This window comes from Myxine glutinosa, chromosome 1 (genome assembly GCF_964187855.1).
Source record: "Myxine glutinosa chromosome 1, kmMyxGlut1.1, whole genome shotgun sequence".
Lineage (NCBI taxonomy): Eukaryota > Metazoa > Chordata > Myxini > Myxiniformes > Myxinidae > Myxine > Myxine glutinosa.
Genome location: NC_136261.1, coordinates 58,207,378 through 58,233,412, shown reverse-complemented (window position 1 = coordinate 58,233,412; position 26,035 = coordinate 58,207,378). Strand labels below are relative to the sequence as shown.

The 26,035-nt window shown below is 45.0% G+C and overlaps 1 protein-coding gene and 2 pseudogenes across 1 annotated transcript; all 3 read right to left on the bottom strand.

Annotated features, from left to right (window-relative positions):
• Positions 1-460: 460 nt before the first annotated feature.
• LOC144890134 (5S ribosomal RNA) lies at positions 461-579 on the bottom strand (annotated as a pseudogene).
• A 2,483-nt stretch (positions 580-3,062) lies between these two features.
• LOC137419932 (5S ribosomal RNA) lies at positions 3,063-3,182 on the bottom strand (annotated as a pseudogene).
• A 13,712-nt stretch (positions 3,183-16,894) lies between these two features.
• LOC137424486 (malectin) lies at positions 16,895-25,316 on the bottom strand. Its single transcript, XM_068111982.2, has 5 exons — positions 24,599-25,316; positions 22,836-23,014; positions 22,517-22,717; positions 18,998-19,055; positions 16,895-18,830 (listed from the first exon to the last, which is right to left on the bottom strand). The coding sequence occupies exons 1-5, from the start codon at positions 24,816-24,818 to the stop codon at positions 18,493-18,495; spliced, it is 996 nt and encodes a 331-aa protein (XP_067968083.2). The 5' UTR covers positions 24,819-25,316; the 3' UTR covers positions 16,895-18,492.
• Positions 25,317-26,035: the final 719 nt, after the last annotated feature.

Sequence of the window (26,035 nt, the reverse complement as noted above, 5' to 3'; positions counted from 1 at the left end):
ACTGATTCTTCACCAATGGGAGAATGGTTCAAAAACGACACACAGCAGGAAATCTCATAGGTTGTCGACGGATTTGGACGAAACTTGGTGGACTGTTTGGGGGTATTACACGGATGATTCGATTCGATTTTGGTGAAGATCTAAATGTGGATTCGACATGAGAATTCTTTATTTTAGTAGTAGGAGCGGCAGTAGTCGTGGGAGTCGTCGTCGAGAAGGATTGGCACTGGAAGGCCAGTCGTACTCACAGTAACGGCACTGGTAGTCGTAGGCAAGCAGTAGTATACAAATACTGGTGGGGTGAGTACCCGTGGTAGTAAGTAGACGTGGTAGGCTGGTAGTAGCGGCAGTTGTCGTCGAAGACTAGCAGTGGCGCAGCAAAAAGTAAATTACCATCAAGCGCATCAGTCAGCGCAAATTGCAGACACTCAAAACAAGACCACACCCGACAGCAGAAAAAAGCCTACAGCACCCGGTATTCCCAGGCAGTCGCCCATCCAGGTACTATCCTGGCCCGAACCTGGTTAGCTTCCGAGATCAGACGAGATCGGGCGTATTCAGGGTGGTATTAACGTAGACAACAACAGCGTCTCTTTGGATGTTTATAAAGGATCGATAATGTTTCTCAAGTGAGAGTCTCGTTTCCTCCGCCACCCAAGGTGCATGGAGGTGATGTTTTCACACCTGTCTGTCTGTTTGCCTGTCTGTCCGTTTTTGAACAAGATATCTCACAAAATTGGAGACGGATTCGGGCAAAATTTGGCAGCAATGTGACATCTGTGACAAGGAAGAAATGTTTCCATTTTGGTGAAGATCCGGATTCGGATCCGGCTCCGAGAAATATTTTGACTGATTCTTCACCATTGGGAGATTGGTTCAAAAACGATTCACAGCAGGAAATCTCAAAAGGTTGCGACGGATTTGGGCGAAACTTGGTGGACTGTTTGGGTGTCTTACACGGATGATTCTATTCGATTTTGGTGAAGATCTGAATGTGGATTCGATATGAGAATTCTTTATTTTAATAGTAGGAGCGGTAGTAGTCGTGGAAGCCGTCGTCGAGAATGAGTGGTACTGGAAGGCCAGACGTTCTCACAGTAGCGGCACTGGTAGTGGGAGGCAAGCAGTAGTATACAAATACTGGTGGGGTAAGTACTCCTGGTGGAAAGTAGTCATGGTAGGATGGTAGTTGCGGTAATTGAAGTCGAGGACGAGCAGTGGCGCGGCAAAAACTAAATTACCATCAAGCGCGTCAGTCATCGCAAATTGCAGACACTCAAAACAAGACCACACCCGACAGCAGAAAAAAGCCGACAACACCCGGTGTGCCCAGGCAGTCTCCCATCCAGGTACGAACCGGGCCCGAATCCAGGTACGAACTGGGCCCGAACATGCTTCGTTTCCGAGATCAGACGAGAATCCAGGTACGAACTGGGCCCGAACATGCTTCGTTTCCGAGATCAGACGAGATCGGGCATATTCAGTGTGGTATGATCGTTGGCAACAACAGATTATCTTTGAATGTTCATAAAGGATCGATAATGTTTCTCAAGTGAGAGTCTCGTTCCCTCCGCCACCAAAGGTGTTTGGGGGTTCTGTTTTCACACGTGCTGTTTGTTTGTCTGTCTGTCCGTTTTTGAACAAGATATCTCACAAAGTTGTCGACGGATTCGGGCGAAATTTGGCAGCAATGTGGCATTTGTGAAAAGGAAAAAATTATTCAATTTTGGTGAAGATCCGGATTCGTTTCCGGCCACCAGAAATATTTTCAGTGATTCTTCATCATTGGGAGATTGGGTCAAAAACGATACACAGCAGGAAATCTCAAAAGGTTGTCGACGGATTTGGACAAAACTTGGTGGACTGGTTGGGAGTCTGACAAGGATGATTCGATTCGATTTTGGTGGAGGTCTGAATGTGTATTCGTCATGAGAATTATTAATTTTTGTAGTAGTAGCGGTAGTAGTCGTTGTCGTAGTCGTCTGATAGGAGTGGTACTGCAAAGCCAGTCATACTCACAGTGGCGGCACTGGTAGTAGGAGGCAAGCAGTGGGATACAAATACTGGTGGGGTAAGCGATCGTGGTAGTAGGTAGTCGAGGTTGGCTGGTAGTAGCGGTAGTTGTAGTTGAAGACTAGCAGTAGCGCGGCAAAAACTAAATTACCATCAAGCGCGTCAGTCTGTGCAAATTGCAGACAATCAAAGCAAGACCCCACCCGACAGCAGAAAAAAAGCCCACAACACCGGGTGTTCCCAGGTGGTCTCCCTTGCAGGTACAAATCGGCCCGAACCTGCTTTGGTTTCGAGATCGGACATATTCAGGGTGGTATGATCGTCGGCAACAAGACGCTCTTTGGATGTTCATAAAGGATCGATAATGTTTCTCAAGTGAGAGGCCCGTTCCCTCCGCCACCAAAGGTGTATGGTGATTCTGTTTTCACACCTGTCTGGCTGTTTGTTTGTCTGTCCATTTTTGAAAAAGTTATCTCACAAAGTTGTCGATGGATTCGTGCGAAATTTGGCAGCAATGTGGCATATGTGACAAGGAAGAAATGATTTGATGTTGGTGAAGATCCGGATTCGGATCCGGCTGCCATAAATATTTTGAGTGATTCTCCACCATTGGGTGATTGGGTCAAAAACGATACATGGCAGGAAATCTCAAAAGGTTGTCGACGGATTTGGACGAAACTTGGTGGACTGGTTGGATGTCTGACCCGGATGATTCGATTCGATTTTGGTGAAGATCCGAATGTGGATTCGATATGAGAATTATTTATTTTAGTCGTCGTAGGAGTCATAGTCGTTGTAGTAGTCGTCTAATAGGAGTGGTACTGGAAGGCCAGTCGTACTCACAGTCGCGGCACTGACAGTAGGAGGCAAGCAGTGGGATACAATAACTGGTGGGGTAAGTGCTCGTGGTAGTAAGTAGTCGTGGTAGGCTGGCAGTAGCGGTAGTTGTAGACTAGCAGTGGCGCAGCAAAAACTAAATTACCATCAAGCGCGTCAGTCAGCGCAAATTACAGACAATCAAAACAAAACCCCACCGGACAGCAGAAAAAAGCCGACAACACCCGGTGTTCCTAGGTGGTCTCCCATCCAGGTACTAATCGGGGCACGAACCTGCTTAGCTTCGGAGATCGGACGAGATCGGGCGTATTCAGGGTGGTATGATCGTCGGCAACAACAGATTCTCTTTGGATGTTCATAAAGGATCGATAATGTTTCTCAAGTGAGAGACTCGTTCCCTCCACCACCAAAGGTGCGTGGGGGTTATGTTTTCACACATGTCTGTCTGGCCGTTTTTGAACAAGATATCTCACAAAGTTGTCGGCAGATTGGGGCGAAATTTGACAGCAATGTGGCATGTGTGACAAGGAGGAAATGATTCGATTTTGGTGAAGATCCGGATTCGGATCCGGCTACTAGAAATATTTTGAGTGATTCTTCACCATTGGGAGATTGGGTCAAAAACGATACATAGCAGGATATCTCAAAAGGTTGTCGACGGATTTGGACGAAACTTGGTAGACTGGTTGGATGTCTTACAAGGATGATTCGTTTCGATTTTGGTGAAGATCTGAATGTGGATTCGATATGAGAATTATTTATTTTAGTAGTTGTAGTGGTTGTAGTTGTGGTAGTCGTCATCTAGCAGGAGTGGTACTGGTACTGGAATGCTAGTCGTACTCACAGTGGCGGCACTGACAGTAGTAGGCAAGTCCTAGTATGCTGTGGAAGTGTAAAATTTATGAAGCAAGTAATATCTATGAGCTGCAACCTGCTCACCTCGTGTGCAAGTTTTTTTGTGATTTCCATTTATAAGTTGAGATTTCCTTCAGTCGGGGAATTATCTCCGACACTCTGACCAAATTCGTTTGCTCGAGAAAAGGAAATTCTTCCTCGAGGCAATGGTAGACCACATATTGTCATGGCAATATCATTTTATGACTGAGGGTAATATGATTACAGATAGGGTGTTTTTTGAAATATAGTGTTGGATTGGGTCTTCCCAAAATGATAAATAAAATGAAATGTTTTATTTAGTCCTATAAGTAAGTTGTAGAAGTATACTGTTTTTCAATGTAAAATAATACAATTGACAACAAATAATAAAATAATACAACTGGTGGCACCATGTCTGACAAGGTCGTCTGAAGTAATAAGCATTCACTGAACTGCTTTCCAAATCCCATTGTGTGTGGTAAAACTAGTGAATGAAATCGACTCAGTACGAGGTCGAAGCTAACATTGTTTTGATAAGTAAAATACATGGCAATTATTTTGCAGAGTTGGACAAAGAGTTCCCTGATATAATAGACGTGGATGAGTTACTCTGCGCTGGCCGATGGGGGATGGGCCCAGTGCACTTTCTTGCTACTTCCACTTACAAGTCAATCTTATAGATAGTTTTATGGAATTGTCAACGTTCTCAGTAAATCTTTCAAAAGAACGATAATTAAACACTGAATCAAATAAAACTTATAGCTTATTAGTGTTTGATAAAAGTTAGTCTAAAGTGTAAAATCCTATAAACTTATTCCAAATCCACGTGCATGCAGTCTGGTAGGCTAGCTATCTCTGGCTCTCTGATCCAATATCTTCTCAGTAAAAAAAATCTTTTGTAAGGGTATATACAGTATATATGGTCTGAGAGCTAGGTGGATTTTATTTGACATGGAAACTACAAAAGCTTTGTCATGCTGGTGTGGTACAGGTAGCTTACCTGACCCCAGAAAGCCAATTCTTAAGTGCAGCTAGCGGTGGGTGGGGTAGGGGGCGCCACTCAAAGTACCCCCCAGATTGGTTTTATTTGACATAGAGACTACAAGACCAACTCATATGCCAAGTGGTAGGGTGATCTCCACCGACTACAAATCTGCAACTTAAGAAGAAAATTTCTGGTGGGGAGGTCACTTAAGAACAACATTAATTAGTGCTAATTAGGCCTTTATTTGACATATAAGCTACAAAACTGAAATCACATACAACATGTAGAGAATGGTCCCCTCATCCATAAACCACAACTTAAGAACAGAATATGTGGTGGTAAGGTTACTTAAGAAGAGGTCAAAGGTCACGGAATAGGGGTTTTCTGCACTTAATTACATGAGAAACTTAAACTGTGAAGACAATGTAAAAGCTGTAACATTTATTATAACAATTTCTGCTAAATTAGTACAGGTAAAATTTCTTCTAAATTACTACAAGTAATTTCTTAGAATTGCCTGTACAAAATATACTTCAACAATTTCCGAGAAATTATATTTGAGGAATTCCCTGTCCAGCAATTTCCTGTAAATTATAAACTCCAAGGATTGGAGACAGACAATGTAAAAGACAATGTAAACTGTGAAGACAATGTAAAAGCTGTAACATTTATTATAACAATTTCTGCTAAATTAGTACAGGTAAAATTTCTTCTAAATTACTACAAGTAATTTCTTAGAATTGCCTGTACAAACTATACTTCAACAATTTCCGAGAAATTATATTTGAGGAATTCCCTGTCCAGCAATTTCCTGTAAATTATAAACTCCAAGGATTCCTCATCTAACATACTCGAAAATAATTCACCAAATTCCGAGAAATAATATTTGAAGGACCCCACCCACCGCTAGCTGCACTTAAGAATTGGCTTTCTGGGGTCAGGTAAGCTGCTGCACTACACCAGCATGACTAAGCTTTTGTAGTTTCCATGCCAAATAAAATCCACCCAGATCTTGGACTATTAGACCTGTCAGACATGTCAACGATTAACGACATACCTAATCTAATTTACATTATAATGCCCTTAAAGAGAGGTTTTGCGTTTCTGATTTCCACACAATCTGATAATAGGAGCATTATAATCGACACATGCAAAAACCTTCAGAGATCCATGTTTCATTTTCTCCATAAGAAATAACATGCCCCCAACTTTTGTTGATTTTCGAACCCACTAACATATGTCATTTTTTTATTTCAGGTGAGGCCTATGCTTGATTATGGAGCATGCTAGCGGGGTAGCTCCTGACCCTGGCAGGAAGTGTATCCTCCATGTGGGAAAAGCAGATGAGACCACTGGCAACATCGCACCCATCACTGAAGACCATTGGTCATCCATCATCAATGTAGCAGCAAGGAGGAGACAAAAACGAAATTTTGTCACATCCAAGTACTATACGATAATTCAGTCGCTGCCAGATGAATCCGACAGTAGCCATGGCTATCACGTGAACTGTTACAAAAACTTTACTGCCGTGCCACGTGATGATACAACAGAAAAAACCCAGACACATGCATCAAGTGAGAAGACCCTGCGTTCATCATGTGATTTTGCCCCGTCAACGTCTACCTCGGGTATTTTCCCACGCATTTGCCTGTTTTGCAAGAAAGCTAGGAAGAAGAAGGGTGGTAGAGAAGAACATCTTGGTGAATGTGAAACTCTCGAAGCTGAGATAAAAATAAAAACTGCTGCAGCTGATAAAAAGGACAACAGCCTTCTTGGACTGATCTCTGGTGTAGACTTTCGATGTAAAGAGGTTCGGTACCATCACAGTTGCAGAAGTACTTACCTTTCCAATGCACAGTCTCTCCATAGGCCTACTGCTATTGCAGGTAGCATTTATTTGTTAGGTTTATATGCTTACATCGAGAAATCAGTTATATTTGGCAAAAGGCCTGAACTTCTTACATCCATCTTCACTCGGTACCAAGAGCTTTGTGAAGACGCCGGTGAGACTCCAATTTCTACAGCCAGAAATTTGGCAACAAACTTACAGAATAAATTTGGTGACATAATTAGGGTAGAGTGTAAAGATAGGGCTAGAAAGGCAGGGGCCATTGTTTATCCCACAGGTTTAGGTGAGCACCTTATCCATACAGCCTATGATTATGCAGCATCGCCTGAAGCTGTCATTCATAAGGCTGCCTTACTCTTGCGTAAAGCAATCAAACATGCACAAATCACACCTCTACCTGAACCTCCCACTCTGCAAAACCTGTATGAGGGTGAAGTTACTGTCCCAGATATGTTGATAGATTTCTTTCAGGTCTTGTACGGGGGCCCCAATCAAAACTTGTACACTCCAAAACTCAAACGTCGTGCCTTGTCCTCAAGCCAGGATGCCTTATTCGTTACTCAAAGGGGGAAAGTAAAACCAGCCAAACAGATAATTCTCGGAATGGCAATCAAGTCTATGACTGGTAGCAGGAAGCTGATTGAAATGTTGAACAGATTTGGCCATGTTGTCAATTACCACACCATTGAGACACTGGAGACATCCTTAGGAGATGCCATTCAGAGTACGGAGCAGACCTGTCCGGAGGGAACCCTTCTTGATCAGGTGTTTGGTTTGGCGTTCGACAATTTTGATGAACTGTCTGAGACATTGTCAGGAGCCGACACTCTTCACGATACAATGGGTATCTTGTATCAAAATAAAGATGTGGTAGGGACAAGCAGACCCGTTAATCAAGTTGCGCCAACAACATCACAGCCAGAAAAAGTATCAAGAAAGAGAAAACTGCATGTTCGGGAACAGCCCCTTGAGCCATACCGTAAAAAACCCCGAATGGGCACATTTGATTATGAAACCACCGATGTTGACAACCGGCCTGCTAATCGGAAGCTAGCTCTAGACAAGGACCTTGCATGGATGATATGTCATGCCTTGCAGATGGCTAACATTCCCATGTGGGTAGGATTCAATGCTTTGATATGCCCAGACACAACTCCAGAACAAAATGTCTTGTATATGAAAAACTTGAACAAGCCGATAACGTCGCTTGATGTTATACAGGATACCCTAATCACCACACAGAATTGTGCGCAAGAGTGCGGTCAGCAGTATGGTGTTGTAACCTATGACCTCAATGCTGCCAAACCTGCCATGCAGATTCAGGTTACCGAGTCGCCCAGGTTCGACAAGGTCTTCATCATGCTTGGTCCATTCCACATAGAAATGGCTTTCTTTAAAGCCCTAGGGAAACTGATCGATGCATCTGGTGGCCCAGAAATGCTGCAAGACACAGATATCCTAGCTGCTGGATCACTGAATGATTTATACCTCAATAGGTTTATACCTCTTATATATGATTTTGACTTATGAGAGAAAAGATGAGTTTGCAGGTTGACAAAGGATGTGGTTGTCATAGCTACTGAGTGACCTATTCATTAAATAAGGACTTTCTTATTGCATGCCTGTTTTGAAGTTTTAACATGACTTATTAAAACTCATGTTACTCGTGTGTTAATTTGCAAATATGGTATGATAATCCTTGCATCAACTGGCAGAATACTCAGGTCCTGTGGAAACAATGATGTTAACAATAAATGAATTACAGATAAAACCACAGAATGGTAAATCATTTGGTATAGTTTTAATAATAAAGGCACTGTAATTATTTAATTATGACTAAGGGTAATATGGTTAAAGATATGGTGCTTTGAAATAAAATAAGTAATCTTTGTCCTTGTCATGTCGAAAATGAGTAAAAGATATATCCACTTATTTCTTATTTATGCTTCACTGAGAATGACCTTCAAATGTTCTTGAAATCTCCAAGCAGGATTAGAAGGATGATGGCTCCGAAATGTCTGGCAGGAGACAATGGGAAAACAGAAAGCCTCATTAAAGAATTTGAAATGCAGACCTGCTCTCGGCGGGGAGTACTCCCATCCCAATATTTCACTCGACCAATCACATTGTGTCCCGCGATCCTTGCTCCCTCCCACCCACACTTTGCCAAACCAATCCTACTGCTCTCCTCCCCTCTCTTCGCTCCTCCCCATCCACTTGCTCCTCCCCTTCTCAAACTTGCATAAAAGATCAGAACTGACATCAAAACAGGATTATCACTGGGTTTGTAACATGTTGGTTTGTTGTATTTAGGATTTTCACTAGGTTTGTAATGCTGTAAATGTTGTACTTGGGATGTTTTACTTGGCTGGTCGATTCTGTATGTTTCCACTGTATGTTGACTGTATACTGTGCATGCTACTGTATCCTTATGATGTTTCCTTTGATGTACATCTCTACTGTACCAGGATTTTCACTTGGGACTTTCTGTGAATCTTGCAATGTGCTTTTGTGAATTGTAGTATGCTCTTCTTGGTTGATAAAGGTTATTGTTTTCTTGCTGTGTATTTCCTTGAAGACAAAAGTGTTGTCCTCCTCGGGAATTAAAATTTGTGATTCTTCTTCTGACAAAAGTTTATGGATATTGAATTTCTTGATTCATCTATTACATACTATCTAAAAAATATCCCTATCAATACCAATACTTGTGAGGTAAGTACTCGTGGTATGAAGTAGTCGTGGTAGGCTGGTAGTCACGGTAGTTGTCGTTGAAGACTTGCAGTCGCGCGGAAAAAAGTAAAATTGCCATCGAGCGCGTCAGTCAGCGCAAATTGCAGACAACAAAATAAAATAAATCATATTGACTAGTCGAAACCCATGGAACATCCACAGAAGGGAGAATGTGGTGTATGGATAGAGTGTACCATTATGGATGGCATAGGGGATTTGCTTGTCCGAGTAAGAGTTAGGAAGAAAGATGAGAATGAATAGTGCGTATATGAACAACGATCGCCGACACCGGCACAAATGCATGCTCTGGATTGTCCACTCAGTGGACGGCTTGCTTTCGCCTTCGACTGTCCAATCAGCGGACGGCTTGCTTCGCCTTCACCCAGCAGATGCCAATACGATGGCGTCGTAAGATGGCGTCGTATCGGCAGTTAATCGAATGCTTTTGGGCCCCAACGTCGGCTAATTCAGATTTTTCGAGTATGGCTGTACGAGTGTATGTGTAAACAAAGTGCGCGGTTCGTAGATCGTAAATCCATTAGTGCCGTGGGCATCGGGTCACTGGGTGCAGCGTAAAAGGGATAACAAAGTCGAGTACTTACGCTATTATTATATAGATGTTGAATGTGAAATATCGGCGCTTGAAGCGAATCAGCGTCATCGTTGGCAAGACGCGGAGCTTGATGGGGGGCGGGGGAGGCAGAGCTTGAGTGGGGCGTTGCTTGAGGAGGCGGGGCTGGATTTTCTTCGCTGTGTTTGTATGAGATTGTTTTCCCAACATGGAAGGCTTAACACCACGAAGGCTAACTTTAGGTCACTCCGTTAGGTGTGCAACAAGTGTGCATCCAATCTGAGGCAAACGAGAAACAATCGAAGAAATGTCATGACTGAACTCTCCAAAAAGTTTCCTCCTCCAAGTCATGGCGGCACCCTGTGAGGTCTGTCTCTGACTTATGCTCTCCCTCCATCCCATGCGATCACCTGGCATCAAACGGCCTCACGACATGGCACAGACTCTCCAGATAAGGTAGATTTGTCTCAACTCAGTGTTTGTTTCCAATCTCGTGTACCAAACCCATCCCGTTCAGTCGTTCTGTCCCCATCTTATAATCAACTTCCTTCCCACCTCAACTGAGAGTGAAGACAAAAATAGCTTTTTGTTTCAAATCCTCCACGTTTCAGCCTATCGTGCTTTGCCCAACCCTTGTCTACCTGTATTCGTCTACGGTCTACCTGTAAATCAACAAACATCACTCCTATTCACAAGATGGGTGCTGAAACAGATTGTCAAGACAACTCCGTCTTGGTGAGTCTGGGTAAGTCTTAAACCCACCGAGGGTAACTTTTCGGGTTTATAACAATGAAAGCAATGTGTATCCTGTCCGGCAGGTGGATGGTAACTCTGTGTTCCGTGTGCGGCATTAGTTGGTGGATGATGAAGATTCACGGTCTCCTCCACAAAGAGGTGAGCTGACGTCTGCATCCTCATACAAATTCCTGCTCAAACCTACAGGGGGCACTGCAACGGTGGCACAGGCGAAGGCATTATGTTTTTGGGTTGTCCGGGTCAATTCAACAGGTCAAAGGTCATGTGGCCTTTGAAAATCATCTTGCAGATCACAACTCAAATTAGAAGCATCTAATGTTTTCTTGTGACATCTAATCTTGCTCTCGCACTCTCATGTGACGTTTGAGATCAAACGTAAGTGGGTTGACGTAACGTGGGCAGGGGCCCTTCAATCGATGCTTTCACACCAAATTCTATTTTCGAATATAGAATCTTTATATGTGTTTTGCAAATTTGAATGTCTCCCAATGCATTGATTGCAGGGTCGCGCCCCGCAGAGTGAGACACTGGACCGACTGCTCGTTTATGGATCAACTAGTCCCATGGTCCAGGACACATTGACGAAACCTCGGATTGGTGTGGACACCTGTTCGGTGAGATCACAAAAACCTTAATCTACTCACTAAAAACAAACAACGTAATCAAATTGCACAATTACTACAACCTATTATAATAATGAAAGGAAAATAGAGTCAAAACTTCAAACATGAACAGGGCCGAAATCCCAAATATACTTGGGGGGGGGGGGGGAGGGGGGACTCTTCAATTTGTCCAGAAACGCCTGCACCGTTCAGCCAACTTAATCCTCGCCACCCCTGGGACAAACCCCAAGATACAAAGTTTTGAACGCATTGGCTGGTACATGTTTGCTCGGGAAGCCACACAGGGCTCTCACACTGACATTGAGGAATATGCTTCCACAGTTTTATTCTACACTCGTATAAAGCCCGTCAAAAATGACGGGTTGGAACAGTTTTTGACGGTACAGCCACGTGAGCATGTCAAAGTCTGAATTCTGGGCCTAGTGTCAGGTGTAGTTATATCATCTTTATTTATTAGACATCATACAGACGTAAATGAACACTCTGTTTACTCTGCGCGCATTGCACATCACGTGCAGCAAATTTCACCTCCCTGTGCCTTGTATTTATTGTGATTAAAAAATACCGCTTCTGTACACCGACCTTGAGGCTCAGTTTGCAAGCCACCATCTACAATTCCAATGTAAGAGGCATAATTACTCTTCCTTTGGGTCTTCGGAGTCCTTGGGGTCTTTTGTGTCCTCTGGATCATTTGGGTCCTTGGGGTCTTTTTGGTCTTGTGTCTTTTGTGTATTTTGGTTCTTCTGGTTCATCGGTGTCTTTTGGGTCATTTGAGTCTTTTGGGTCCTCTAGGTCTTTTGAGTCGTTCGAGTATTTTGGGTCCTCGATCTGGATCTTTGGGGTATTTTGTGTCTTAGGGGTAATTTGGGATCCACTTGGTCCTCAGGATCTTTAAGGGGTTCTGGGGTCTTTTGGATTGTTTGGGTCTTTGGGGTATTTGGGGTATTTAAGGGTATATGGGGTATTTTCGGTCTTCTGTGTCTTTTCGGTCTTTGGGTTTTTTGGGGTCTTCTTGGTCTTTGAGGGTCTTTTGGATATTTTGGGTATTGGGGTATTTTGGGCTATTTGGGGTCTTTTTGGTATTTTCGATCCTTTCAGTAACCGGGATATTTTGGGTCTTCGGGCTCTTTTCGGTCTTGAAGGTAATTTGGGTACTTTGGGTCTTCGGGGTCTTTTTGGTCTTCAGGGTATTTTCGATCTTTTCGGTCTTTGGGGTATTTAAAGGTGTTTGGGGTATTTTGGGTCTTTGGAGTATTTTGGGTCTTCATGGTCGTTTGGGTCTTTAACAGTATTCAGTATTTTGGGTCATCAGGGTATTTGTGGTCTTTTGGGTATTTAAGGGTCTTGGGGTATTGGGGTCTTTTGGCTATTTGGGGTCTTCATGGGTCTTCAGGGTCTTTTGGTTTTTTGGATCTTTAAGGGTCTTGGTGTCTTTGGGGTATTTTGGGTTTTCAGGGACTTGTCAGTCTTTTAAGTCCTCAGGGTCATTTGGGTCATTGGGGTCTTTAAGGGTATTTGGTGTATTTTGGGTCTTCATGGTATTTAAGGGTCTTTGGGGTATTTTGGGTCTTTGGGGTATTTTGGGTCTTTAAGGATCTTGGGGCCTTTTGGAGTTTTTGGGTCTTTAACAGTCTTCAGTGTCTTCAGGGTATGTTGGGTGTTTGGGGCCCATTGGGTCTTCAGGGTCTTTTGTGTCTTTGGGGTATTTTAGGTCTTCGGAGTCCTTGGGGCCTTCTGGGTCCTTGGGGTATTTTGGTTCCTCTGGGTCATTTGGGTCCTCGGGATTGTTTAGGTATTTTGGATCCTCGGGGTCTTCCGGGTATTTTGGATGTTTGGGGTCCATTGTGTCTTCAGGGTCTTTGGGATATTTTGGGTTTTTGGGGTTCATTGGGTCTTCAGTGTCTTTTCAGTCTTTTGGGTCTTTGGGGTCCTCAGGGCATTTTGCATCTTCGGTATTTTGAGTCTTTAACAGTCTTCAAGGTGTTTTGGGTCTTCAGGGTATTTTGGGTGTTTGGGGTCCATTAGGGTCGTCAGCGTCTTTTGGGTATTTGGGGAATTTTAGATCCTCAGAGTCCTTGGAGGTCTTTTTGAGTCCTTGGGATATTTTGGGTCTTTGGGGTCCATTTGGGTCTTCAGGCTCTTTTCAGTCTTTTGGGTCTTTGGGGTTGGTTGTTTGGCTCTTTTGGATCCTCGGTGTCCTTTGGGTCTTTTGGGTCCATTAGGTCTTCAGGCTCTTTTCAGTCTTTGGGGTATGTTGGGTCTTTGGGGGTATCTTAGGTCTTCAGAATCCTTGGGGTCTTCTGGATCCTTGGGGACTTCATGGACTTTTGTGTCTTTAACAGTCTACAGGGTATTTTGGGTGTTTGGGGTCCATTGGATCTTCGGGGTCTTCTCAGTCCTTGGGGTTTTTGGGTCCTCAGATTATTTTAGGTATTTTAACCAGTTGACACACAGTCGTATTCAAAGATTGCCCCTTAAACCCCCCCACTCAAATCCCTCCTAAAGCACTACTCAAAGCATACAGACAGGACAGGACAGGACAACACAGGACAGGACAGGACAACACAGGACAGGACAACACAGGACAGGACAAAACAGAACACAGGACAGGACAGGACAACACAGGACAGGACAGGATAACACAGGACAGGACAGGACAACACAGGACAACACAGGACATGACAGGACAACACAGGACAGGACAACACAGGACAGGACAACACAGGACAGGACAACACAGGACAGGACAGGACAACACAGGACAGGACAGGACAACACAGGACAGGACAACACAGGACAGGACAACACAGGGCAGGACAGGACAGGACAACACAGGACAGGACAGGACAACACAGGACAGGACAGGACAACGCAGGACAGGACAACACAGGACAACAAAGGACAACGCAGGACAGGACAACACAGGACAACACAAGAAAACACAGGACAACACAAGACAACACAGGACAGGACAGGACAGCACAGGCCAGGACAGTACAGGACAGGACAACACAGGACAGGACAACACAGGATAGGACAACACAGGACAGGACAGGACAACACAGGACAGGACAGGACAACACAGGACAGGACAGGACAACACAGGACAGGACAACACAGGACAACACAAGACAACACAAGACAATACAAGACAACACAAGACAACACAAGACAACACAACACAAGACAACACGAGACAATACAAGACAACACAACACAAGACAAGACAACACAAGACAATACAAGACAACACAACACAAGACAATACAAGACAACACAAGACAATACAAGACAACACAGACAACACAACACAAGACAACACAAGACAAGACAACACAAGACAACACAACACACCCACACACAAATTGTGTTTTATATGGTAGATAAACAGGTGTGTAGAGAACGTCACAACCCAGAAGGACATACAGACATTCCCCAACCAGAAACCATGGATGAACGGGGAGATCCCCTCGCTGCTGAAAACAAGTGACGCAGCATTCAAGTCCGATAACGTTGTGGCTTACAGTGTAGCCAGGTCGAACCTGAAAAAGAGCATCAGGAACGCCAAACGGAACTACACACAACAGATTGAGCAGCACCCTTTCCACAACAATACAGACTCTCGGCGCATGTGGCAAGGCATTCAAACCATCATGGACTCTAAGAGCAAGAACACCTGCTCCCCCAGACCAGCGACGCCTCCCTCCCTGACGAGCTTAACAACTACGCTCGCTTTGACATGAACAGGGCTGTCAAAGCCCCACTACCATCAGACGGCCGGGTGCTCACACTGACCACCTCTGATGTGAGGGACTCTCTACGCAGAGTGAGCACATGCAAGGCTGCTGGCCCAGATGGAATCCCTGGACGTGTGGGTACTTAAGGCATGTGCTGACCAGCTGGCTGATGTCTTCACTGACATCTTCCACCTGTCACTGGCCCATGCACTTTTCCCCACATGCTTCAAGTCTACAACCATCGTTCCGGTGCCGAAGCAGTCCACTTTGACGAGCCTGAATGACGATCGCCCTATCGCACTTACCCCCATCATAATGAAGTGCTTCAAGAGACTGGTCCTGGCTCACATAAAAGCCACTGTCCCCACCACCCTTGACCAGCACCACTTTGCCTACCGTGCAAATAGGTCAACGGAGGACGCCATATCCACTGCCCTTCTCTCTGCTCTGACCCACTTGGAAGGCAAGGACACCTACGTCAGAATGCTGTTCATTGACTACAGCTCAGCATTCAACACTATCATCCCCACCAAGCTTGCCACCAAACTTCACATCCTAGGACTTAATACCTCCCTCTGCAACTGGACCCTGGACTTTCTGACTGACAGACCCCAGTCTGTTATGTTTGGCAACCACACTTCCCCCACCCTAACCCTGAGTACCAGGGCTCCACAAGGATGCGTGCTGAGCTCCATCCTCTCCTCCCCCTTCACCCATGACTGTGTGCCTGTCCGAAACTCCAACACCATCATCAAGTTTGCAGACGACACCATAGTGGTAGGCCTGATCACCAACAATGAGGGAGGAGGTCCAACACCTTATGATGTGGAGTGCTGAAAACAATCTGGCTCTCAACACCAAGAAGACCAAGGAGCTTATTGTGGACTTCAGGAAGTTTAGAGGCAGCAGACACACACCCATCTACATCTATGGGGCCAAGGTGGAAATGGTCCGCAGCATCAGGTTCCTGGGCATCCACATCATGGAGGACTTTTCATGGTCCCTTAACTCCTCCTCTCTGGTGAAGAAGGCTCAGCAGCGTCTATACTTCCTGAGGAGGCTGAAGAGAACCAATCTGTCCTCCTAGCTTCTTCGCAACCTCTACCATTGCACAATAGACAGCATCCTGACAAACTGCATTACGGTGTGGTATGGCAGCTTCTCCACCTCTGACCAGAAAGCTCTGCAGCGGGTAGTTAAAGCTGCTCAGTACATCTATCAGAAACGCTACCTGCGGAGAACAAGCAGCATCACCAGGGACCCCACCCACCTCAGCCATTGACGGTTAGCCCTCCTGCCATCTAGGAGACGCTTCAGATGCATTCGAGCCCGTACGACTAGTCTCAGGAACAGCTTTTTCCCTAGGACTGTTATTCAGCTGAACTCTGTCACATACCACTAACTCAACCAATACATTGGCTACCCCCACTGCCAGACACCACATTACCTGCAATGCCAGTCCTTGCTCATCTGCTCATTTACACTAGTTTTTGCACTGCTCTTGCACTTATCTCTGTATATTCTTATCGAGACCAGTACACTATGCTACTTCAACTAGTCACCTAACCTACTCCCAGGTGACAAGACTTGGCACCGTATATTGGGAGCTTGAAAGCCCACTTTTCGTTGTACCTTGTATTTCTGCACCTTGCAGTGACAATATAGTTGAATTGAATTGAATCGAAAAAGCATTCACATCTGTGTAAAAATCAGGATTGAAGACATTGTACCTCAAAGCGACGTTGTGCTTGCCGACCTTATGACTATTTACGAATATAGACCAAAAAAATGCAACAAAATATAATGTTAATGCCTGACGGTTTTAAGACCGCAGGCTCTCACGATCCAATGAAGAAAAATCGATCAAAACATTTGGTCTAAACCTTTGTTCCGAGAGAAATTTTGAAAAGGGAAGACTATTATGAACCTTCTTTTATTGCGATCATTCACATATCACAAGCTGAAGATGGCAGGGAGTTCTGTACAAATGTTTCCAACACATTTCCGAAACAGTCAATCTTTACCATACCCCACCAGCCACTACTTACTTTCAAGCAAAAATCCAGATTAAAAAAGTTGTTCACCACCTGCAGGTTTAGAGACTTTTATAGAAACTACAGCAACTTGCAGTTTGGCACCCTCTTTTCTGTCGCTTTCAAAAAAGTGGCCAATTACCTCTTAATGAGATTTCTCCTGGAATAAGCTTTCGGTGTTGTGACAGCTGGCATGGCAGCTTTTCATGGCAAATGTTGTGGGCGAGAATGAATTGTGGAGAACAGTCCTGCTCTAATGGGGAGGAAGTTTTACTCAAGTCGCTCAGATTAGCTAAAATTGGGATTCCATTTTCGAGGCGTGAACAGCACGGGTCACATTGCATTTCTTTTGTTTGGACAACTCTGAATCCCACAACACGTGTGTGGCTCCTGAACCCTGGGTGGCATTCACCTTCGCGATGTATCCTACATGCCTCCCCGTTCCTCCAAAGCAACCGCACAAGTCTCCTGGCACAGTATTGTGAATGCAAAAAGTATAATGTGCCCACCACATCATCATCAGTGGGTCACTGCAACTTTTACCAAGTAGGCGAAACGCCGGTCAATCGCAACGTGCGCGTTTGCCTCCGCTTGTCAGCACCATTCCTTGGTCTCACATTGCTGCTAGACCCGAAACATGAATATTTATAGACGAGTATTACCTCGCAGCAGATTTCGGTAAGAACCAGTTGACTCGACCCAACGCGGCCACCACCTTCTCCATGTTTTGCACGCTTGATGACCAATTAGTAATGCACAATCGACTCTTCCCTCACAAGGACATTTTGTTCTCATGTTTTTGCCAACAAAGCAATCATTACACAGCGCATCAAAGATACAATCTGCGATTTGTATTCCATTTGATCAGATACTAAGTTACAACTTGAACAAGAACGATTCTTTGCGTCGTACCGCACAAGGCTTCCCCAATCCAGTGAAGAAGAAAATTAGGCAGAAGAGAATTAAAAAGAACTCCATCAAAAAAGCTGAAGTAGCAGGAAGCAAAAGGTAAGGTTCTTGCAAAGCAGGTGCAGCCGAGGTGACGGGACATGGTATTGGCAAGAATAAGGAAAAGAGCCATCTTGAGTTTGGCAACTCCACTGCATTCATGATCCACTTTTCTCAAACATACCCCAAATTGCTCATGCAAAGTCGTACTTTTTTTAAAGCCTTTTCTAAAAATATATTTTATTTCCAAATAACTCTATAAAATCACAGAAAGAAAGCAAACCCTCCTAAATCATTTCCACACCCACCTGGGATCACATATACTACTAAACACTGGCAGCAGCAACCTGCAGACCAGTAACTGCACCATGTTTAAAATACCCCCCCAAGGAGGCAGCTCCCATAATGCACAGACCAAAAGGCACTTCCCCCTCTTCCGGAAGCAGAACAAGGCACAGACAGTGAGGTATGGAGGAAAACGCAGATGAGGCATGCGGGCTCTGTCCGACAACAAGAGGTTCCCCAGTCCCTTTAGAGGCGGCAGAGACAAAAGAGAGTTGGGATGAAAACTCCAAAAGCCACAAGTACAGGGAATGTAAGGCTGCCATTGTCGGATGCATAAGGATCGGGAACCCGTGGGCCAGACTCCACTCCACGCCTCGTCGTCTCCATCGCACGCTTCAAGCGAGGGGTGGCCATTTGTCTTGTGGGCTCTCCTTTTTCATTCCCCTCCTCTCCCACCACCTCTTCATCTTCTCCCTCCTCTTCATCTTCCCCTTCATCCTCATCATAATCTGCTATCCTTTTGTTCTCGTCTCTTGATTGAGGAGACTCAATGGTGGATGGGAGTGGCGGTAAAGGAGGTACATCTTGGCAGAGAGTGGGGAGGTGATAAAGCAAAGAAAGGTGATAATAAATACCAGTGCAAGGGGTACAAAATGTGGGTGTAAAATAGGGAAGCAAATGTTGAAAAGTTAGCGCATCAGAATTGCTCGTCTTTCATTTAGCAATTTATCACATTGGCTGCATCTCTTACCTTTCGGTAAACCACGAATGATGTACATGGCGCAAATTTTTGGATTATCATACTCTCCCTGTTGGTGCAAAAGAAACACAAACTTCAACCATTACATTTTTGTTGCAGATTCTCCTTTCCCACTAATATGCTTCTTTATCAAAACAATATTTAAAAAAACGAGAAAGGCACTCAGTGGAGCGCACACCTCCTCCAGGCTGAACAGTTTATGTTTTGTATCCCACAGATAGGCCCGATCTGCATCCAGACCTTCACCAAAATCGAATCGATTCGTCCTTGTAACAAACCCAACGGCTCCACCAAGTTTCGTCCAAATCCGTCCACAACTTTTTGAAATATCCTATTATATATTGTTTTTTGGCCCTATCTCTAAATGGTGAAGAATCACCAAAGAATTATCGTGCCTGTATCCGAATCTTCACCAAAATCTAATCAGTTTGTCCTTGTCACACCCCCAACCTGTACACCGAGTTGGTCCCAATCCATCCATAACTTTTTCGAAAATCCGGCTCACAGACAGACAGACACACAGCCGGGGGATAAAATAACCTTTGTGCACCTTCGGTGGCAGATGTAATAAATAAACCATTCATTCAGAAAAGCCTGGACATACACTACATGGCCAAAAGTATGTGGACACCCAAAAATCACACCCGTATGTGCTCGTAGAACATCTCATTCCAAAATCATGGGAATTAATATGAAGTTGGTCCCCCCCCTTTGCTGCTATAACAGCCTCCACTCTTCTGGGAAGGCTTTCCACTGGACTAGATGTTGGAACATTGCTACGGGAATTTGCTTCCATTCAGCCACAAAAGTATTAGTGAGGTCGGGCACTGATGTTGGGCAATTAGGGCTGGGTCGCAGTCGGCCTTCCAATTCATCCCAAAGGTGTTCGATGGGGTTGAGGTCAGGGCTCTGTGCAGGCCAGTCAAGTTCTTCCACACCGATCTCGACAAACCATTTCTGTATTGTCTTCGGTTTGTGCATGGGGGCACTGTCATGCTGAAACAGGAAAGGGCCTTCCCCAAACTGTTGCCACAAAGTTGGAAGCACACAATTGTCTAGAAAGTCATTGTATGCTGTAGCGTTAAGATTTCCCTTCACTGGAACTAAGTGGCCTAGCCCAAACCATATAAAACAGCCCCAGATCATTATTCCTCCTCCACCAAACTTTACAGTTGGCACTATGCATCCGGGCAAGTAGCGTTCTCCTGGCATCCACCAAACACAGATTCGTCCGTCCGACTGCCAGATGGTGAAGCGCGATTCATCACTCCAGAGAACGCGTTTCCAGTGCTCCAGATTCCAATGGTGGCGAGCTTTACACCACTCCAGCCGACACTTGGCATTGCGCATGGTGATGTTAAGCTTGTGTGCGGCTGCTCGGCAATGGAAACACATTTCATGAAGCTCCTGACTAACAGTTGTTGTGCTGACGTTGCTTCCAGGGGCAGTTTGGAACTCGGTAGTGGGTGTTGCAGCTGAGGACAGACGATGTTTACGCGCTACACGCTTCAGCACTCGACGGTCCCGTTCTGTGAGCTTGTGTGGCCTACAACTTCGCGGCCAGCTGTTGTTGCTCCGAGACGTTTCCACTCCACATACTTTTGTGAATGTAGTGTACCTTCCCATTGGAACCCACTTTGCCTCATGTAAATACAAAGATTACTTGTATATTGTATGGAAACGAACCGAAACACATCCAAACTCCTAACCATTTAAGGATTAAATCAAAAAGTGAGGCGTGCTTGCATAATTATATGAACCACATGAGAGTGTATGGAAGGTATATCATTCTAAATGGGGTGACAGAAAACAAAAATAAATCAGATGACCTCGATAACTAAAGTAGAAAATATGGTAGTTATCGGAAATAAAGACACGAGTCTCTTTGACTGGAATGATATCCGGCATGCCACATAGGCATCACTATGTATTGGAGGGAACATGCGACTCAAAATGACGTATGAATGCTAAATAAGGCCTTTTGCACATGATCTATGTTACACTGATTTGGTTCCGATCGCCAGGTTTTTCAGCATTTGGACAAAAGAGTGGAAATATCAACGTGGTTAAGCATAATTGATGCGTCCCTGAATGCAAATTGGTCTCACGGAAATACGAGAGATCCGTGGATGATAGGTGTCGGGTTCGTACCATTTACTGCTTGTACAGGCTGGTGGTGGAGGCTGTGGGGATATGTCCTTCCAATTGATGTGAAGAAGCACCAAATACAGATACACAGTCCATTCACTGGTCGTGATCCATCGGGTGGGAGGGGGGGGGAGGGGGGGGGGGGGTTGCGTAATACACACCCATCCAGTCGGGCATTGCACCGACTCGTATGGTCCAAGTACTTTCGACTTATTTCAGAGCTTTGTGAGCCATTCCAGCTAACAATCCATATCCCGGACACACGGATTACTTTATTTTGCCCTCAACATGCAAGATTCCAGAGGTTTCTGTGCATGCGCACAGGAGCATTCTGGGGTGGATTACCTCATTTTGAAAGTTGTAAATTTTACCATGGTACTACCCACCTCTTGAGTAAAGGGAATACAGGAATTACGCGAGGGTACCAGACTACAACATTCATTCATACACCATGCTTTATTATACGGACCGTCTGCTCATCCAATGCGGTTTATTTGGCTCGGGTTACAATCCTGGATGGGTCGACACTCACACGTGTGATACTCGACTGCGTGCAATAATTTAGAATTCGTTCAGGATGCCGGCGATAGCTCACCTACTCTTCGTAAGTGACACCAGAGGATCTTTGTATCCAACAACTAATGCTATCAGGGATTCCCAGTTTAATGTCCATCCGAGGAACGACACACACACATTGATGGATCATCTTGCATCTGAGATGCCAGGTTGAGATTCAAACCCATACCAGAGAGCTCAGAGGTGTGTAGGTAGATACCTCGAGGGTCGAGGCTGTCCTATCCACCCAGGATACAACAGCCCACTTTGTTTTTTTTTAATGGAATCTATATCATCCATGGGACAGCCGGCTTAATACTCCTTCAAGCACGACTACTCTTTGGTGCAAGGTCCAGTGTATCAGGACAACTTATAGTGAAATTATTCTCCATTGGGAATAAAGCCCGGCTAGAAAACCCAAAGTTGAGTATGCTATCTCTGACCTATCTTAACAGGCCTACCTTGAAGAATTGGAGACAAAAACAGGATATTTAGGCACAGGGAAGTGGTCCCACATAACGAGGAGTGAATGTGGGCAGAAAGCTTGGTATCGGTGACAGAAGTGAGGTTTTCATAGATGAGGTTTTATGAGTGAGGTTTTAACCTGTGTTTTCATTTGAGTTATTATAGCCAGTGATTGCCTATTGGATTGACGTTTCGATTTGCAATCCGAACGTAGATTTATTTATTTATCCGACTGAAGTGATGATTTGTGGGATTTCTGTAAATTCCTGACTTTTCTTGACGGTGCTAAACCTCACGACTCGTGACAATTCGTCTGTAAGCATTAATCCCCATCAAGCTCACCTTCACAAACTCAATATGCAGTTTTCCATTGAATGCGGCACTCCGACCATCAGGAACATCTCCCTCATGTTCACCCAGAAAGAGGCGCCCCCCCAACACGGAGAAGGGAACAAGTTCATCGTGGGCTGTACTGGGACCGGCGCGTGAGAAGATGTCCAGATTGTAAACGGCATCCATACCATTCAACCTGATGTCAAACACCTGTGCAGGAGCAGCGACATGTATCAGAGAAGTGAAAAGCAACGGAGCTACTGTATGTAATAAGGGAGTAGTGCTTATGGAGATGCAGTGCCTGACTAAACGGATAGCCCCAAAGCACCTTTGCCTGAGAGTGCAAGAAATAAACTTCTGCAAACTTGAGCACCAGAGTGTAGGTCCCTTCACCGGGCAGGGTCGCCGAGTATCCGAACGAGTGGTCGCTCCATCGCTCGGTCTGGTACAGTAGCTGATCCGAGGGCAAGGCTCGCATTATAGGGAGTCGTGTCCCATAATCGGAAGCTGAGGCAGGAGGCGGATGAGAAGAGAATTGTTTGTAGGGGCGAGCGGGCAAAGGAATGGGACGTACACATCCCATCAGCTTTTGAATGCGAGTTCAAAATTGAATGATAACCATCAGAGGATAAAACAAGAGGGATAGCTTAGGGTGGGTCTTAGTACATAAGGCAAAACAAAATTTTTAATTGTTTGACTCCTAACCTTTAATTTTTTTGGTATTGAGGTAAAACTTCTGCCTGTGAAATATCTTTGGAATACATCAAGTTTTAGGGGTTGCACAGTGACTCATGGTTGCCAGCCACTCAATGTTTGTGCTCGATAAGCGTCGATTTCCTGCAATCGGGAAACCTCTTGCGATGGTCTGTCACAGCTTGAAGCAGATACTGGGTTTGCTGTTCATCCCTTGTCAGGAGACGATTGTACTCTTCAATGAGAGCAAGTGCACACACAAGAGTACAGCTGTACTATATTCAATTAACTTAAAAACAACATCAAAATGTGCAGTACATAGCAAGGTCATAGGTCAACTGTAATGGTCAAAATCACGAGTATAGCAGTGGAGAATAAATAATCAACTCCAAACATTTATGAGAGCCAAATATGTGAAATTACAAACTCCGTGTGCAACCCCTAAATTTAGTCCAAATGGCTTAAAATTTCACCACTGGTTTTTTTCATACATATAATTTTTTTTAACTCTTAGGAGCATGACTTTTCTAACTTTCATTTTTAAGAACCACCATAGGATACCTACAACAACAGTAGGAAAACATTGCCGGTGATGACGCTACTGTCGACTTATACCTTTTTACGGTCACAATTATTTTGACGTTGTCGGGTTGCTGTGGCAAGACTTTTACAAACAGGCTGGTCGGTACGGACATTCAACTGAAGTTCTTTAGAACAGGAATCAGTAATTTGTTCAGGGTGCTGGCGATGGCTCGCCTACTCTTCGCAAAGGACAGCGTGGGGTATTTTAACGTCCACCAATCATTGCCCGCAGATGGGACAGCCGGCTTAACATCCATCCGAGGGATGGCGCACACATTGATGAATCACCCTGCTTGTAGTCTCCTCCAGAATGGAACACAGTCCAGGCAGTACAACAAATGCAAGTGCGTCCATCATGTCAGATATTGAGGGCGAAGCCAACAAAGGAAAACAACTTTGCAACTTTCAATGAACTCAACGAGCAGACTGATGGTTAATTGAACGTTAACAAACTGTTATTTGTAATATTAAACTATTATTGAATTTATAGAGTTATATATGTTTTATATATATATATATATATATATATATATATATATATATATATATATATATATATATATATATATATAATGTAATGTAATGTAATGTAATGTAATGTAATGTATGTATATATATATATATATAATATTTGAACGATAAGGACAGGTGAGAGAGGGGGAAAGGAGAGGAGGGGAGAGGAGGGCAGAGGAGGGCAGAGGAGGAGAGGGGAGAGGAGCGGAAGGGGAGAGGGGGGGGGGAGGAGCGGAAGGGGAGAGGAGGGGAGGGGAGAGGCGGGGAGGGTATGGGCCACCGTTGGCAGGTACAATCACTGACCCACGCCGGTCTTGCCGTTCAGGGGGTCCGCACGGTAGCGAATCCCGTGGGCCCCGACGTGCACACCACCCCCAGCGTTCACCGCCCACAAGACGCGGTTCACAAAGTCGGCAGAGACCGCGTCATCTGCTTCCCTTCCGGCTCGTCCGAGGGCGGGCAGGCAGCACAGGACCAGGACGAGAATCCGACGGGGCAGCTCCGGGGACGTTGCTTCGACCATCCTCCTAAAATCAACTTCCGAGAACCTCGAGCAGTCGTTTCCTCGCCCTCGAAGCCGCTTTACCAACCCCCCTCTTTATTACCCGGAGTTTTAAATAGAAACTCTCAGCTCCTCCAGGATCGAGAAGGAGAAGGGACGCCTCGAGAATATTGGAAAGTAAATAAAACAAACACGACTTGGCAACTTGCTCTTGAACCTCGATGAACTGAAGGGTCCGACCTTTAAACCAACACACGCCGACCCTTGACAATCAATTTCGTGTCAGTGGACGCTGTTGGCTCGACGCGCAATGAAAGACGGAACCTTATGCAGCCGTTTTCACTCAACCCGCTCTTCGCTAATATTTCCAACAAACTGGCGCTTTCTCGTCCTCTCGGAGTCACCAAACATTTGCTGGGATATCGCTTCAAAGCACAAGTCGCATTTCCCAACGGACATGCGGCTAAAAGGCTGTCGATGCTATGCGACTTCCTGTTCCGGGTTTGGCAAACCACGCCCTTCGTTGTTGTTGTTATTTGTGTTGTTTCACTTCCGGCTTTCCTAAAATATATTGATGCAGACTCCAGATATCGGCAGAATTTACAAGGAGCCTCATCGCACACAAGCTTTTGAATTCGGCACAAATGACCGCCGCAAACACCATCCCACGTTGATGTACAGTATATGCTTTGATCTTCATATGTGAGACAAGAACAGTTTCGACATGGATTCATCGTAATCTATTGGCTGTTGCTCACCCAACTACGTCAGGGCAGGAATTTGGCCACTAAGGGAGCCGGGGATAGCTCGCCTATTCGCGAAATACACCGTGGGATCGAATGACAGCACACACGTTGACACCTCGCTCCGCAAGCCGAACACCAGCATGGCTGCTGGTTGCATCATTTTGTGGGAGCGCAGCTGTTCCGCTCATGCAGTGCTCCTGTTAGCAGTAATCTGGTACTCATTTTGCCAGATTATTCATGACAGGCTGAGTCAACCCACCTGGTGTTAATTCAACGGCACAACACGGGCTCAAACCCAAGACCCCAATGTCTCAAGACAACCACCTTATTACCGCCAAGCCACCACCAGGTTGAACCGAGGCGAGATAACTTACAGGTAAGTGCACACACCTTTCGAGTTAGATTCTCCAGGCTGCACCTCCATCCATGCATTTGTTAGACTTTGTCCAACTTGTATAACGAAAGGTAAAATGGGCAGAATGGGTGTCTTTA